At 40.0% G+C, this 14,597-nt stretch overlaps 1 protein-coding gene across 1 annotated transcript; it reads right to left on the bottom strand.

Moving 5' to 3' along the window:
• Window positions 1–687: 687 nt before the first annotated feature.
• LOC145472101 (uncharacterized) lies at window positions 688–14,000 on the bottom strand. The gene is made up of 12 exons (XM_081454920.1): window positions 13,770–14,000; window positions 12,567–12,743; window positions 11,560–11,739; window positions 11,115–11,219; window positions 10,486–10,668; window positions 5,592–5,614; window positions 5,095–5,245; window positions 4,805–4,975; window positions 3,676–3,846; window positions 3,024–3,218; window positions 2,085–2,252; window positions 688–1,640 (listed from the first exon to the last, which is right to left on the bottom strand). Exons 1-12 carry the CDS (start codon window positions 13,909–13,911, stop codon window positions 1,606–1,608), a joined length of 1,701 nt encoding a protein of 566 aa, XP_081311046.1. The 5' UTR covers window positions 13,912–14,000; the 3' UTR covers window positions 688–1,605.
• Window positions 14,001–14,597: the final 597 nt, after the last annotated feature.

The raw sequence follows: 14,597 nt of genomic DNA, 5'->3' as shown, positions 1-14,597 counted from the left end.
GTAGCTATGTAAATTGGACAGTTGGATTTAACAGGCAGGCAAAACTTTTTGAACTGAACTTCTTTATAAGGAAAACTTTCGTCTACATGGTCAAACCAGGAAGGCAAAATCATCCTCACAGCTGGTCAATTTGCCCAGTGGCCAGCCCTAAGCGAGTTAAACCCCTGTTAACATGGTGGTAACCAGCTTGAAAACAATGACTTCTCTCTTTTTAAATGCATGTATTTTTTTTTTTTTGATTCTCTCCCTACCCATATGTAACGAATATTGCACATATTTTTTTTATTCTCTCCATAGCCATATGTAACGAATATTTCTTTTTTTCTATTTATTTTATAATACTGATGTAAATTAACTCTGAATAGTGTGCAATAATAAAGAAGTTGAAGTTGAAATTTCAAGGAACAATAATACTGTGCAACAACAGAGATCACTGGAGGTGTTATTACTTCTTGTGTTGTAAGCAAGCTTATTCAAAAGGCTTATTCAAAACACTGTGTTAATCATTTGGTAGGTACTGGTACATTTTTTGTCAATGTCCAATTTTCAGACTCGGACTTATACCAGGTATATATCTTATACCACCATCAATGAAACAATTCAGGTCTAAGAATAATATCTTATATCACCATTAATGAAACAATTCAGGTCTAAGAATAATATCTTATACCACCATCAATGAAACAATTCAGGTCTAAGAATATTTATTGAAAAGATTTACACATCCACATACCATTAAACAAACACAAGTCAACATATGTGTAAGACAGGTCACCCATTTTTTTTTATTTTAATGTTTATTTTTTCATATATAAGCTTTGCTCATCTGGCTGACAGAGCGCTATAAATGATTGAAATTTAGAAGTAACAAGAAAGTACGTATCCCTTGTAATTTGCTTTTTGAAAAGCCCGCTGGAGGCTTAAAGGGGCTCAGTCACGGTTTGCACATATTGAAAAGTTTAGCCTCAATTTTTTAATCTTCTCCATCCTTAGCCATCATTGTTCCTTTATGGTTTATTATTATCTCTCTGGTGTTTTTCTATCTTATTAAACTGTTATTTTCAGGTTTCCTACCATTGAAAGGTAATTTTGTACATGGCCAAAATAATTCAAAATACCGTGACTGAGCCCGTTTAACCTTAATGGTATTACTAGAATATATGCCAAAGACCCCATTATTCGTTTTTGTTTTCTTTAGAGTACAATAGACAGTCATCGGTCCTTCTCTCTTTTCTCTCTTGTTCTAAATTAACTATACTGCAATTGCAGTCACGGAATCGATTTAGCATTAACTGATTTCCTTATTTCTGCATTTTAGGCACTTGTATTACCAGGCACAAAATATCAGCACAACTCTAACGAAAAATTGATTTCTAAACCGGCTGAATCAATGACTAAAAGAAAATAAAAAAAAGATGAGAGATGATGATGATGATGATGATGATGATTATGATGATAATAATAATAATAATATTAATAATAATAATAATAATAATAATAATAATAATAATAAAGAAACACTGAAATACGAGACGAAATACACCAAAAACGATTTCCTATATTAAGTGCTATCTTCAGTTACAGCCCTTTCCAAAACTTCTTCATTTAGGGCAGATCAGCGGACACATTCATCTTTCCTCCTGTTGATTAAAAAGAAGAAGAACAGTGTAAATTGAAGTTATCACAAAAATCAATTAACAATTAATATCACAACAGAGAGCACGTTAGTAATCCGTCAAACGGTGCAATTCCATGAAGATAATATCGGTTTCTTTGAAAATTTCCTTGAAGGATTTGGCCCAGTTTGGGATCGCCTGTTTGAAACTATAGTCACAGACTCACCCAGAAAGTGGCTAGGCTGGGTTACCCATTTGAACTGAGCATCCCACAAACACTCTCAGGAGTGATGGACAGAAGAAAGGAACAGTGGCCTTTTCCTTCCTTTCTAATCCTTTTCCCCTTAATTATGCCATCTTGTAAGAAAAAATACAGAGGGTTCCCACACTTGCATGTGACAGTTAAACAGTATTAGGGTAATGAACAGCAGTTTGTTAAGCATTACAAACTTTAAGTACAGAACTGACCTTTTCGCAATTTTCTACTGCGCTTCTCACAGATTTTGGCGTTTTTTAACGGAAATGGGCATCTGTTCTTGCAGGCTGAGAGGTTCCCCAGTTTTACTAGAACTAGGCCCTCCTTGCATTTTATACAAACGCCTGTTTCGGTGCATTCAGCGCACATTTTTTGACATTCTGCAAGATAAGAAAGAGCTGAAATTAAAACATTGAACAAGAATCAAAACTGGCCTACCCACTTACATTCCAGGCCCCGGTTGTTCGAAGGCTGGATAACGCAATGCACCGGATAAATCGCGGTCCAGTGGACATTTTACGATAACTGCAAAAATTCTCGCGCGCTCATTGGCTAATTTCCATTGTCAATAAGCGGTTGGACACGTGAATGTATAATTTATGTGATGCGTCAACGAGCGAGAGCGGACAATTTGACAATTTGTTATCGTAAAAAAACAAATTGACGTCAGTTTTTAATGCGTCTGTCCTTTTATTAACATTGAATTTCGTCATAACATTGACAAAGTAGTCTGCGATTTGACAATGTTATCAGTGACTGAATTCACGATCAATAACAGGACAGATGCATGAAAAACTGACGTCAATTTGTTAAAGGATTGCTAAAGTGTTAACAAAACAAACTCCGCTATCCGCTGTACAGTGTTTCGAAAAACCCGGGCAAGGTATATTAAGACACTTTTCAGTGGACCCCTGTGGAAAGCTTTTTTAAGTCTCCTGGCGTTGGTTGCTTTTAGTGCGAATCTGCTTCGTTGAATATCTTTTGCAGGTATTCCAGTTCAGTTCACATTGTAACAAAGCCCAAAGTGCAATTTAAAATGTCATAAGTCGTCTGCATCGCTGGCGCATAATTTAATATCATCGCGACAACTTTGATGACCCAATATTGATTTACCCAAGTTTCTTACCGCGTTGAATCAGAGCAGTACTTACCGGTTTTCGCGGGTTTTTTTCCTTGCTTGACCTCGCATCTTGCTGGTGACGACCCCTTCTCGAGCTTATGAAATAGGGGACATTTTTTTATACACTTGGTGAAGTGACTGCCGGATGGTGCAAAAAGCTTCAGATCTCCTTCACACTCGGTGCAGACGCCATCCATAGAACAGTTGGTACAGTTTCGACCACAAGCTGCAACAAGACATGAACACAAGCTCTTATACAGTTCTGAGACAGTTCTCTTTCCACTCACGTGAAAAAACTTGGTCTGGGCGGATTAAAATTTCAATCAGATATATTAATTTAAATGACTGATGATAAATAACACTGAATTCTTTCAAGCGACATTTTCTACAGTTGAACCGGGGTCATAACACTGTGGAACACTGGATGTTCTAAACAAGATAGATATTATTTCATTATTTCATTAAGTTATCTATTTTATTATATTAATAAAGAAACTCGCGTGATGTGATTATCTTTTCTATGCGAGCCATCAGATGGAAGGCTTAAAAGCGTTAACCTTGAGAAAACCGCGCAGCCAAGCTTCGCTGCCTCCGATAGGCGAAGGTAAAGCATTCAAGATCTTGTCCTAAGTTGTTTTAAAACCGCTCATTACAAAAGCAGCAAAACATATATAGATTGTTACCATCTAGTCTGCACTCTGTCTTGTAAACTTCCGGCCACTTCTTTTTCATTTTCCCACTGCAAGGAACACATATCGTTCTTTGTAGAAGTCGAGTTTGAACTTTGAAGAAACCATCATCGCATTTTTCACAGCTTCCGTTGTCGCCGCAGGACGAACAGTTTTTGGAACACTCTAAAGAGAACCGTAATTAAAAGAAAGTGAGCAGCGGGTAAAGAGCCGGGGGGGTACTTTGGGAATTTCTGGGTAGGGATGTGCCACTGGGACCATGGAACCCTTAGCCTATACTATAGCTAGTTCAGCTGAATTTTGCTAACCTATACTAGAGTAAACTCCCCAAATCCTCCCATCTATCGACACTGTTGAGGCTGATTTGCGTAAATTTAAACTTGCCGATTTGATTTTTTTATATTTTTGAGTGGCAATTCCTGGGTTCCTTAGTCTAGATAAAATCTTCAACCAACCAGTCAGTTTTGTGAAAAATGATACCCTATTCTAGACCCAAACGCTCTGATTTGTATACCCTATCCTAGAGGAAACTGCTTGAAAACGATACCCTTCACAACGGCACCTATATAACCCATATATGGCAGTGCCGCCCCCTCCCCCGCCCGCGGGGTAAAGAGGGGACGAGGACTGGTGGAGGAGTGTTTTGCAGCCTGGTGTGGGACGGGTACCGTGGGGTTGTAACGAGGTAGCCATGCAGTCACATAAGTTGATATGTGTGGCCCGGGTTCGATTCCGGCCCAGTGCCATATTTGAATAGTGAATGAATTTGTTGTTGGTTCTCGCCTTGTTCCGAGGGTTTAATTCTGGGTTCTCGGATTTCCTGCCTCCACAAAAACTAACACTCCAAATTCTAACTCGACCAGGATAGAGGACCCACATGAAATCCGGCTCAGGTTGCCGCTTGATTTAGCTTTCTCTCGAAGCACTGTAATTTTACATCAGGGGGGTGGGAGTGCAATTTGTTGGTCTCGATGCATGGAACACGTGATATGTGGCAGGCGAGTCCGTGATAGACGAAAGAGGACTTCAACCCTTTGGTGACTCTGGGGAGTTTTGACGATTGATCAGCCTTGATTATTGACCATCAGAATTTCACACTTAATGTAAGATGATTGATACTTACCAGTGACGCATTGTTGAAGAAAAAGGGCAGGATACTTCATCTTTAGTCGCCGTCCACAAGGCAAGCAGACGGTTTTATTAAAACGACGAGAGCTGAACGTTTTCAGCGCAAAATCGTCATCACACTCTCGGCAAATCCCTTCTTCACAGTCTGAACAATTTCTTGGGCATTCTAAACGTAACGAGAAAAATCGCTTTCTTGAATAATTTATATGAAGTAAAAGCTTCAAACCCCCGCAAGACTTGCGAATAAAACAGATTGGCGATTCTAAACACTGCTACAAAACTCACCCTTGACATTCTTTTGCCATGGTCTCCGACCTCCGGGTTTTCCTTTACCTCCTCGCTTTTTCGCTTCAGCTGCAACGAACAGCAAGATGGCGACCAACAACAAAGCTATCACGACGCTTTTCATAGTGTTGCCTTCGAAGATCTTCCAAGACTAAATTGCGTAAGTACGAGCGTCCTTTTTATATCATTTCTTTTATGACTGTTACTTGAGATCGTCATATCCTGTAGAATTGTCTAGAAACAATGGGATACGTAGGTGTTATACGATTAATTGCCTTTTTCACTGTATCATATCAGACCCAAACGCGTGTTACATCCGTTATTTAAGCCTCATAACGTGGGAACGTGGAGCACTGTTGAAAACTGATCTTGGCTGATGTTATGCTAGATCGTTCAGACTCGAAAATGTTGGCACGTTTCTTTGTTACATTCCGATGTAATTCCTACCACAGGAAGGAAGGGATTTTTGAGATGAAATAAATAGCCTGCGCACATACTTCTTCTAATTCTTTTGCTTCACCTTGAGACAATGCAAAACGAAAGACAGCAAAATAAATAGTGGCACGGATAAAGTTGTTGTAATGTTTGCTGGTCGCCTCAGTTTGTCTCTTACGGATTAAATCATTCGCGTCAGACAAGTTTTTGTTTTCCTTTCAGATTGAGCGAAAATAGATCAAAATACAGGTTACACAGGTCGTCACGAGTCCGTCAACAGTTGTTTTCCACGTACATAGGAAAATAATGAGTCATCGCATATCGTTTTTCAGCACGCGCCGTTCCTAGACCCCCAGGAGATTCCCTAAAAAACTGTTCATTAAAAGCATATTACCTGTTGCTCTGAGTACAATCATTGGAATTCTAAGCCCCAGTGATCGAAATGCTTTTTACGTGTGAGCTACAGCCGATCAAACTCTTCAAATCTTTGACCATGAAAGGATTCATCAACCGAAGGAATTTTTGTTAATGTTATTTTCAGCTATTTTTGATACACTTAATTTACAAAACGTGGTGCAGGCGTGATACGGAGGCGTGTTTTACACCCTCTGACCCGGCTGTTAAACAGATTAGTTCTATCATCGTGCAATACTTCGGGACTAATCCTGTTACGCAGCCGGTTTTCGGTGTTGCTATGCAAAAAAAGCTTTGACAAAAGTGTCCCGAGTGAAATTCCGATAAAGCATAAGCTGTTAGTTGGTACACCGGCAGAGATAATAACAATGAAAGGGCACAAAATTCCGGGGCTACTCCCGTATATATGGGCTATATAGATATATGTGGCCTTGAAGCCTGGTTTTAGAGCGGTTTTGGTCTGAAAAAGGGTATAGATTTTGACCATTTTGCTCTGACATGGGGTATGTTTTCCACACTAGCTTGGCACTGGGTATTTTGTTTACAAGGAACTAACTTTTTAGCGCTTCGACATTTGCATATTTGTAGCCCTTCTCAAATTTTACGCAAATGGAAGCCATTTCTGGTTAGCTGCAGTCATCACTAATTTCAGAGGTCTGAAATGGGGTATCGATTTTTGGCTCAGGTCTGAAATAGGGTGTGTGAGATCACAGAATTTGGTCTGAAATAGGTTACATGTTTCAAGTTCTCAAGTAATTTGTGTGTAGCGCGTAAGAAATGTGCCGCACACCCCCTCCAAAAACGTTGGGGAATCTGCTCCCCCGGGCACACAACTAGCCAAACCAGAAACTACAAACAATACAGCGTGGTGTTTCGAATTGCTGACGTACCTGTTTTAATATGCGAAACACAGAACTTAATTCTTCACAAACGAGCAGAACTACCCTGCAAGCAGGCTCTTCACGGGGAAAGAATTAAAGGAGGAAAACGATAAGGAATACTGCCAACAGTTAACTCATTAGAATCCTTAGACCTTGGATCCCAATCACTTCTTCCCTGGACATACTTAGGAGTAATCAGTAAACCTATTAGCTGATCAATAAAACTGCATCATCATTGTTGCTCGTGGCAGATGTTACTGAGTTTCTTAGTAAGACATCACGAGTAGCGCTTTTACTAGCCAATGGATAAGTAGTTCCATCATGGAACCGGAAAGCACGTGGGAAAACCTGTAGGAAGTGCCCTGCGTGAATTGTTATTGAATCATCAGTAAAAACGCCAACACAGAAGTACTTGATATGTGGTTTGTAGTCACTGGCAAAAAAAGGAAACCTCGGCCTGTACATTAATTAGTAGAAGGGCAATAAGTTGGCGTTTTGTTCTGACTCCAAGAACGCGCTATTTTTTCTTCCAACGCAACGTGGAAATACTTATAGTGCTGTAGAGGTGAAAAAGGTGAAGAACCACATAGGCGGTCGAAAATCATGCACTAATATAGATAGGTAAGCAGTTTGAAAATGTAGAGTGGGCTCGCACCTTTCGTTTTCTTTCCCTTAGCCCTGTCTCCCGGGCCTCAAAAATGAACACTACAAAGTGACACGTTGCAAGGACTAGTTCAGTGGGGTTTTGGAAATTCCATATCACAATGATAATTTCATTTCGCCATAGCCTACGTTGCAGGCGTCAACGGGAATGGTTAGGGGAGGCGAAAAACACGATGAAGAAGTCCTCTCTCCTTCTTTTCTTGCTCTCTTTCCCTCCCTCTCTCCCCTGTTTTACGCCCATTTCGTTATTGATGGCCATTCAAGGATCTTCCTAGTTAGTTTAGAGAATTGGGTTAAACTTACGTTACCCTGTAGGCCTTTGTAGAGCTAGGAAATGGTATTGTATTGGTGTGCGTCCTCTGTGGATATGATATCTAAGAATAAGTTGATGACTTTTCACCTTTGGATACATTTATGGTCACTCAGCGCCCAGCCATGATAAATAATTTTTTTCACGTTGTTATTATAAGATAGTTGTGTGTCGGCATATAGATTCGTTGGTATGCACGCTACGTAATCATTTTAAGAAGTGAATATTTAAGGAGTTTGTCCGTTAGGAGTTGCCACTCGACGGCATCTTCGTTTTTGATCTCTTCATTCTGGAAGTTTTGTTTAGTGAAATGTCCGTGTTTTGTTTAGTACATTTGTTGTATTAATAACTATTCCAGGGCCGTCTATGTTTGTTATAATAAAGTATGCTAAGGCCTTTTATGCCCGGAGGTGTACTCCCAGAAAAATGGGTGGGGGTGTGCGGCCTACTTTCCAAAACCCTTACCCTAATTATGACCTGAAAAAGTAGCTTCTTCTAAAGAAAAACATACCCAGTTCAGTGCTAGAGTGCAAAAACCATTCCCTATTTATGACCAAAGTGGCCAAAATGGATACCCTATTTATGACCAAAACGACTGAAAAACCCTACCCTTTGGGGCCGCACATACCTTTGTAGCCAAAGGGATTAAGCCCTCCTCCCGGCATTTATGTCTGATCAATAAACGAGATGCCCTCTCCTCTACGACTGGTGTTTTCTTACTTGTACTGAGGTTAGAATTAGTTTGTTTTCGTTTCACCACAGAGTGATTGGACAATAAAGGTTTCCCTTATACACTCAGAATATTCAGACTTGCCAAAACATGAACAGACTGGAATAACTGCACAGCTTTATTGCAAAATATGTGAACCTAATTGTAAATCTATTTGCGCTATGATCTTCAAAGTAATTTACTAGCTAGCGGTATAACGGTTTCTACCTAGTCTTACTATCCGTCTCGTACAACAAATTCTTATTTCCTGGATTAAAATATAAACTAGGGTTTCTCTGAATTATATAATCATCACCATAACCTTTCGAGTCCTTTTCATTTCTCTCCTGATTTTGTTTCATGGATCAGAAAGGCAAGTGCTAATGTTGGTAAAAACGAGGTAGCTATTGTAAGTTTAATGAGTTTGACTTTGGAAAGTCAACACAAAACATAACAACCTTTTACATTGATTGAAACCTAAAGTCAAAATTTATCGAAGCTATAAGAGTGCTCAAACGCTTTATCCATGCTCAAGATTCAGATGTCGAATTTAAAAAGTCCAGCTGACGTTTTCAATTCTGTCAATCGCGTTTTGGAAAACGCGCTAAAAACTATTTTTAACTTGTTCTCCCTTCAACAATTCAATCAATATCTCCTTCTTGGTTTCCTAGGAGAATTTCGTCTGCGAGCGGGAAGGGACTTTTAGAATGGTTTTGACCAAAAATGCACTAAACTCTGCCATGATAGCATGGGAAAAAATTACTATTGGCCAATATCAGCTTTGTATGTACTAGTCTCCTCCGCAGCCGTGTTTTGGGATGTCACGCAACGCTCCCCCCAAAGAAACGGCTGCTCACATCCGAACAACATTCCTTTCACGAAATTAGCCAATCACCGCTTCCATTCCATTTTCAAGAACGTTTTCGCGCCAAATTCGCCCTTTGAAACTTGTCCAACCAAGGAATGTTTTTTATCTTTGTATCCCGTCGTGGGATATGTCACAAATAAACATACAGATTTCCGGCTTTTGTTTAGGGACGCCGAAAAATACCGGCGACGCATGAACGAGCTTTCTATGTAGCTGAAGACTCTTCAAAGTTCAAGTTAATTATTAGAAGCTTTCAACTCAAAAAACTACTGTCGAGAAGGGAGATATCTATTTTAACTTAATAAAGGAACCAGGAAATCAAGTAGCTTCGTTCGATTTGTTGACATCGAGTTCTGAATGCCGCTCTTTCCGGCCTGATTACAATCTGTAGGAAGCGTTTGGCCCTTGATTGACGCTTACAATTTGACATTTCGAGAAAATATATATTGTCTCATTTATAGCTGAACATAGCGATGAGCACATGAAGCACTTGTACTTAGGACTTTCATTTACAATTTTTTTCGTCCGTCATGATCGTAACCTGCGAACACCGCCTATTTTTGGCGACGTGCGGCGTGAAACAAAAGCCAGAAATCCCTCGCGTGTTCGCACCGCAGACCTTTCCGCGCGAAAGCTTACGTCATTCACACTTTGCTATTATGTGATTGGTCTGTTCAACGGAGCGCAAACAAACCACAAACACAAAAGGAAAAGAATGTGGTTCGGATGTGAGCAGCCGTTTCTTTGGGGGGAGCGTTGCGTGACATCCCAAAAAACGGCTGCGGAGGAGACAATGTATGTACATGATTACAGCCAAATACAGTATGCGAAGTACTTGGCTTTGCGTGATCGTGGCTTTGGCAGGTTATTCAGCTGCGAAGGTTTGTCAGTTGGTAATTTGTTGTTCCTGTGCTGTGTTCAGTTACTGTGGTTGTTCTGGGTAAGATGTCGGCTTACGGTTTGATTTTCTTTTGCCCCCTGTTAATCAAAAAGAAAACAACATACAAGTTAGGACACTGCTTAGTTTATTCTTTCAAGTTGTTTGACGAGGCTGGTCGAATCCCGGCAAACATGCAATTATCTAACCAGTGATTAAGTTTACAGAACTTGCCTTTTCGTTTCTTTTTTCCTTCTTTTCCCTTGGATTTTCCTTCACAGCCTGGCCGAGTTTTAACATCAGGGTCTGCTGCTGAACATAGCTTAACGCATTTTTTCGATTTCCGGTTAAGAGTGAGGCCTTCTTTGCACCTGGAACAAATCCCTGATGTGCAGTTAAGACAGCCGCGTGCACAATCTGAGAATATTAAAGCAGTCAACAGGTAAGGAAAGCATGCAAAGACACGCCCACTAGTGGAGTCGATAGTGTCCAAGAAATATCGCATGGATTAAGAAAGCACAGAGAAAACGACAACCACAATTTGGCTCGACATGACTGACCAGATCATCTATACCTTTAACTTGCTTTCACAAGGAGAGCCATGGACCACCTCTGGAAAAACTGGTGACCTTTGGATTTCCTGTAGACTAGCCGCTCTGCAAATGATCATGCACTCACCGATTTCTGTGTCACTCAGGGAAGCCACCGAAGCATACCTTGCTTTCGCAGGCTATACCATCCGTGAGCTTAGAATTACCAAGATCTTTCAACAGAAGTTCTGCCATTATTCAGAATAGTGGGTGACTACAGTGTTAATGCTCTAAGTTAGGTCTTCTAAAATCGTACCTTGTAATAGAACTTACCTTTCTTCTTTTTGCACTTGCTCTTTTCTTGATTCAATTCAAAGCCATCTTTACACGCACTGCAACTGCCATTGGTACATTTTAGACAGCCTTTTCCACAAGTGTCTGAAACGGGACAACAAGAAATCCTTAAACAAAATAGGCTCTCGCAAATTTATGACCCATAATTATAATCAATTATTGCGGTAGGTTGCAAAACAAAATTTATAGCTAGGTCAGCCAGGGAAAAAAGAGAATTCTTGGCTCAAATATTTTTATTTACAGCCAGGAAGAGGTCGTCATCGGTGACTCTTGCAAACTAGAAAATAACTACAGCGAAATAAATCTTTGAAAACCTAATTCATAAGGAGAGAAATCATGTTACTGGAGCATTATCTTGAGTTTGACTTTTCCATTGATGGAAACCTTAATAAAATGTTTTGGCTTTGTAAATAATTACTATTACCTGAGCCACATTGTGATTTATCCACCTTTTTACCGTTCCTTCCTGAACCACAAGGAATGCAAATTGTGTTATTTTTACGCCGAGAAACTAACGCAAATCCGCTGTCACAAACAAGACAGATACCATCCTGACAGCTGGAGCAGTCTGTGGGACAGGTAGGCTTGGCTGACGTTGTAGGCTCTGAAACCAAACCAGTCAAGGAAACGTTTATTTCTTTAATTTAATTTATTTATTTTTTAATTTTTTTTTTTCATCTAGTTAAAATTGCTTATCATGATTGTTGCGTATTTAGCCCTGCCTTTATATGATGCGTTTTTGTTTTCTCGTAGTGGAAGGCCTGCTATGTACTATCGGTACCGCTGAAAACGTGTTTGCTCTCTTCTTTATGTTTTGATCCTGATATGCACCTTTGACCACAGGCGGACCAAGTTTTTTCTCTTAAGAGTTTGAAACCTTGGAAGCGATAACTCGGTAAACCCGCGGGCTAATATCGCTTCAAAACAGCAGATAAAGATAACAGACAACATGCAACATAGTGTGGAAGTAAGACAAGGCATTTTAATCAAGACCTATCTAGTATTTCTACCTCCTAAAACCGATCTTAAATATTCCCATACAAAGTCCGATAATTTTGCCGTGACTGCTATTACGGAAGGCTATGGTCGCTTGGGGGCCTGTGCTTTAGTACGTATGAAGCGTGCCACGATTTAAAGGTCTAATTTGGGCACCGAGATAAGATGACAGCTAGCTGTCAATAAAGCATCTGGGTAATCTTACAGTACGTAATTCCTTGTCATCACAAATTTTAGTCCTTTGTCCCTCTGATCGGAATGGAAATGGTCCGTGATCCACGCGTGATCAGGTCACGATAACAAAGGGAAGATTGTATTCCAATTCTCCCTAATTCAATGACAAGAAATGACTGGAAAGCAGTAAGAGGAATTTATAACTTGACCATCAGCCATCAGACAGTGAATTGATGACAAACGCTTGCTGTTCTCACTCACCAGTCGGGCATTTAGAGGTGTCTCGGTCCAGGCCCTTTCTTTTGTTGGATAGCTGTTGACTGCATGGTACACAGATTTCTTTCGATCGTTTTTTAGGGAGAGTTATTTTGACGAATCCATCATCGCACTCGACGCACCTTCCAGCCAGCCCACAATTACTGCAATTAACAGGGCATTCTGGTGGAAGATAATATGCCAAACATACACACAAATATTTTTTTTTACATGTAAATCCACTCATTCCTAAGAGAAATCTGAGCAATCTTTATCACCACCTTATCTGCACTATAAAAACATTTAACATTTCTAGGCAAGCATGGAAAACCTTGCGGATCATTTTGACCCGGGAAATTGTCTCAATAAATAATTTAAGAAGACTAAATAGTATTGACTGCGTGCTTTGACAAAGGATTAACTCTTCGCGTACATAAACCTTCAAATGTACCTCACAAAAATATTCTTCTTCAAAGAACAGAAATATGAAGTCTATGAACCTGACACATGAAGACGTTACACGGACTGAGAATCTTTTCAAGAACCTTTACATGCTAACCTCTTTCATATAATTTTTTTCTAGCTCAGTGCTCATACGCCATCTTTCCGGTAGCCTGATGATCAGGTTTTTCCGAAAGAAACATACAGATATACCTGAGAACCTGATACTCGGGTTATCTATACAGTTATAGGTTGTCAATGGAAGTTAGGAACCCTAATAAATATTTGTTGCTGATGTTACCCAACAAAAGAAAATTGTTTTGTCGATACTCGAACACCGGCTAGCTTCATTCGCGAACGCGCAGTTACACATGAAGGCCAAGAAACAGGTAATCCCCGACCTGTAACCAGCACGTTCGTAAGAGAGATTTACGTTCTTTGGGCTAAAATATGACAAAAGTAAGCCAGATAAAAAAGTAAGCATGCAGCGGATGAGGTGAAGTCCATGCAACTATGATATGATATTCAACAAATTCAATAACAGATCGGAATAAAATCAAGTTCGCAAAATTTTTGTCAGAGAATGATAAACTGCGACGCAACACACGTTCGAGTAACGACTCATGGGAGAATCCTATTATGTTGCAAATTCAATTAAAAGCTTACGAGTATTTCTTTCTAATGGTGATGATTGTTTATCGTTTGAAATTTCAGTAGAAATTTTACACTGTAACTAGTTTCTGCAGATTAAGTAAACATAATGCTCACCTTTCTTATTTGGCTTGTTGTTGCGGCCTCCTTTACCTTTTCCCACTCCAGCCTTTTTCCCAGGCTTGCGGTCTTTTCTAGACTCCGCTGTGACGACCAATACGACAGCTATAACTAACAAAATCAGCCAAAGGCTCTTCATGACAAAGGTTCTTGCTCTGTCCAATTCCAAACACCGAACTAAAAGTTAGATTCGATGTACCTTCTTAATTTTATCCCGCAGTGACTAAACCTGTCAGACCGGTTTTATAGACATCTGGCTGTCTGAAACTGACACTATGTCAACCAATGCAGGAAACATGCACTTGTGACATCCGTTGCCGCTTGTTTTTCACGCATATGAACCGAACAAATCGATCATGCAACGTGATATTTGGCACTTTTTACGTCGAAAACCGACAACTGAAAATATGTTTCTTTTACTTCATGAACAATAACTCTTACTGGTACCATAAGGCTGGCATGCGTGATATACCAGGTTTAGTTTTCAGCCGTCTCATTTGAGACCAAGTAACCTTAGGGTATGCATGTACGGGAAGTAAATATCAATAGTACAAAAGCAGCTTCTTGTTTTTCACTGCACGAGAGCACAGTACAGAATTTTTGAAGGAATTTCAATACCTGTCTGTCATCACCATCTAATCACTCTTGATTTCTGGCTATCAAAAATGCAAATCTTGGATGAACTTTGGCAAAAATCCATTGTTTCCGTTCAGTCTAGCCGCGTCCTCCAACGGGATTAACTTTATTTCCGACTGCGCCCACTCAGTGCATTGTGCAGAAGAGGCGGATTAGCAGGGCAGAGAGCGAAAAGCGATACATGAGCGT

The sequence above is a fragment of the Orbicella franksi genome, chromosome 2 (assembly GCF_964199315.1).
Source record: "Orbicella franksi chromosome 2, jaOrbFran1.1, whole genome shotgun sequence".
NCBI classification, from domain to species: domain Eukaryota; kingdom Metazoa; phylum Cnidaria; class Anthozoa; order Scleractinia; family Merulinidae; genus Orbicella; species Orbicella franksi.
Note: the sequence above shows the minus strand (reverse complement) of the source record. Positions and strands in the feature narration are given on the sequence as shown.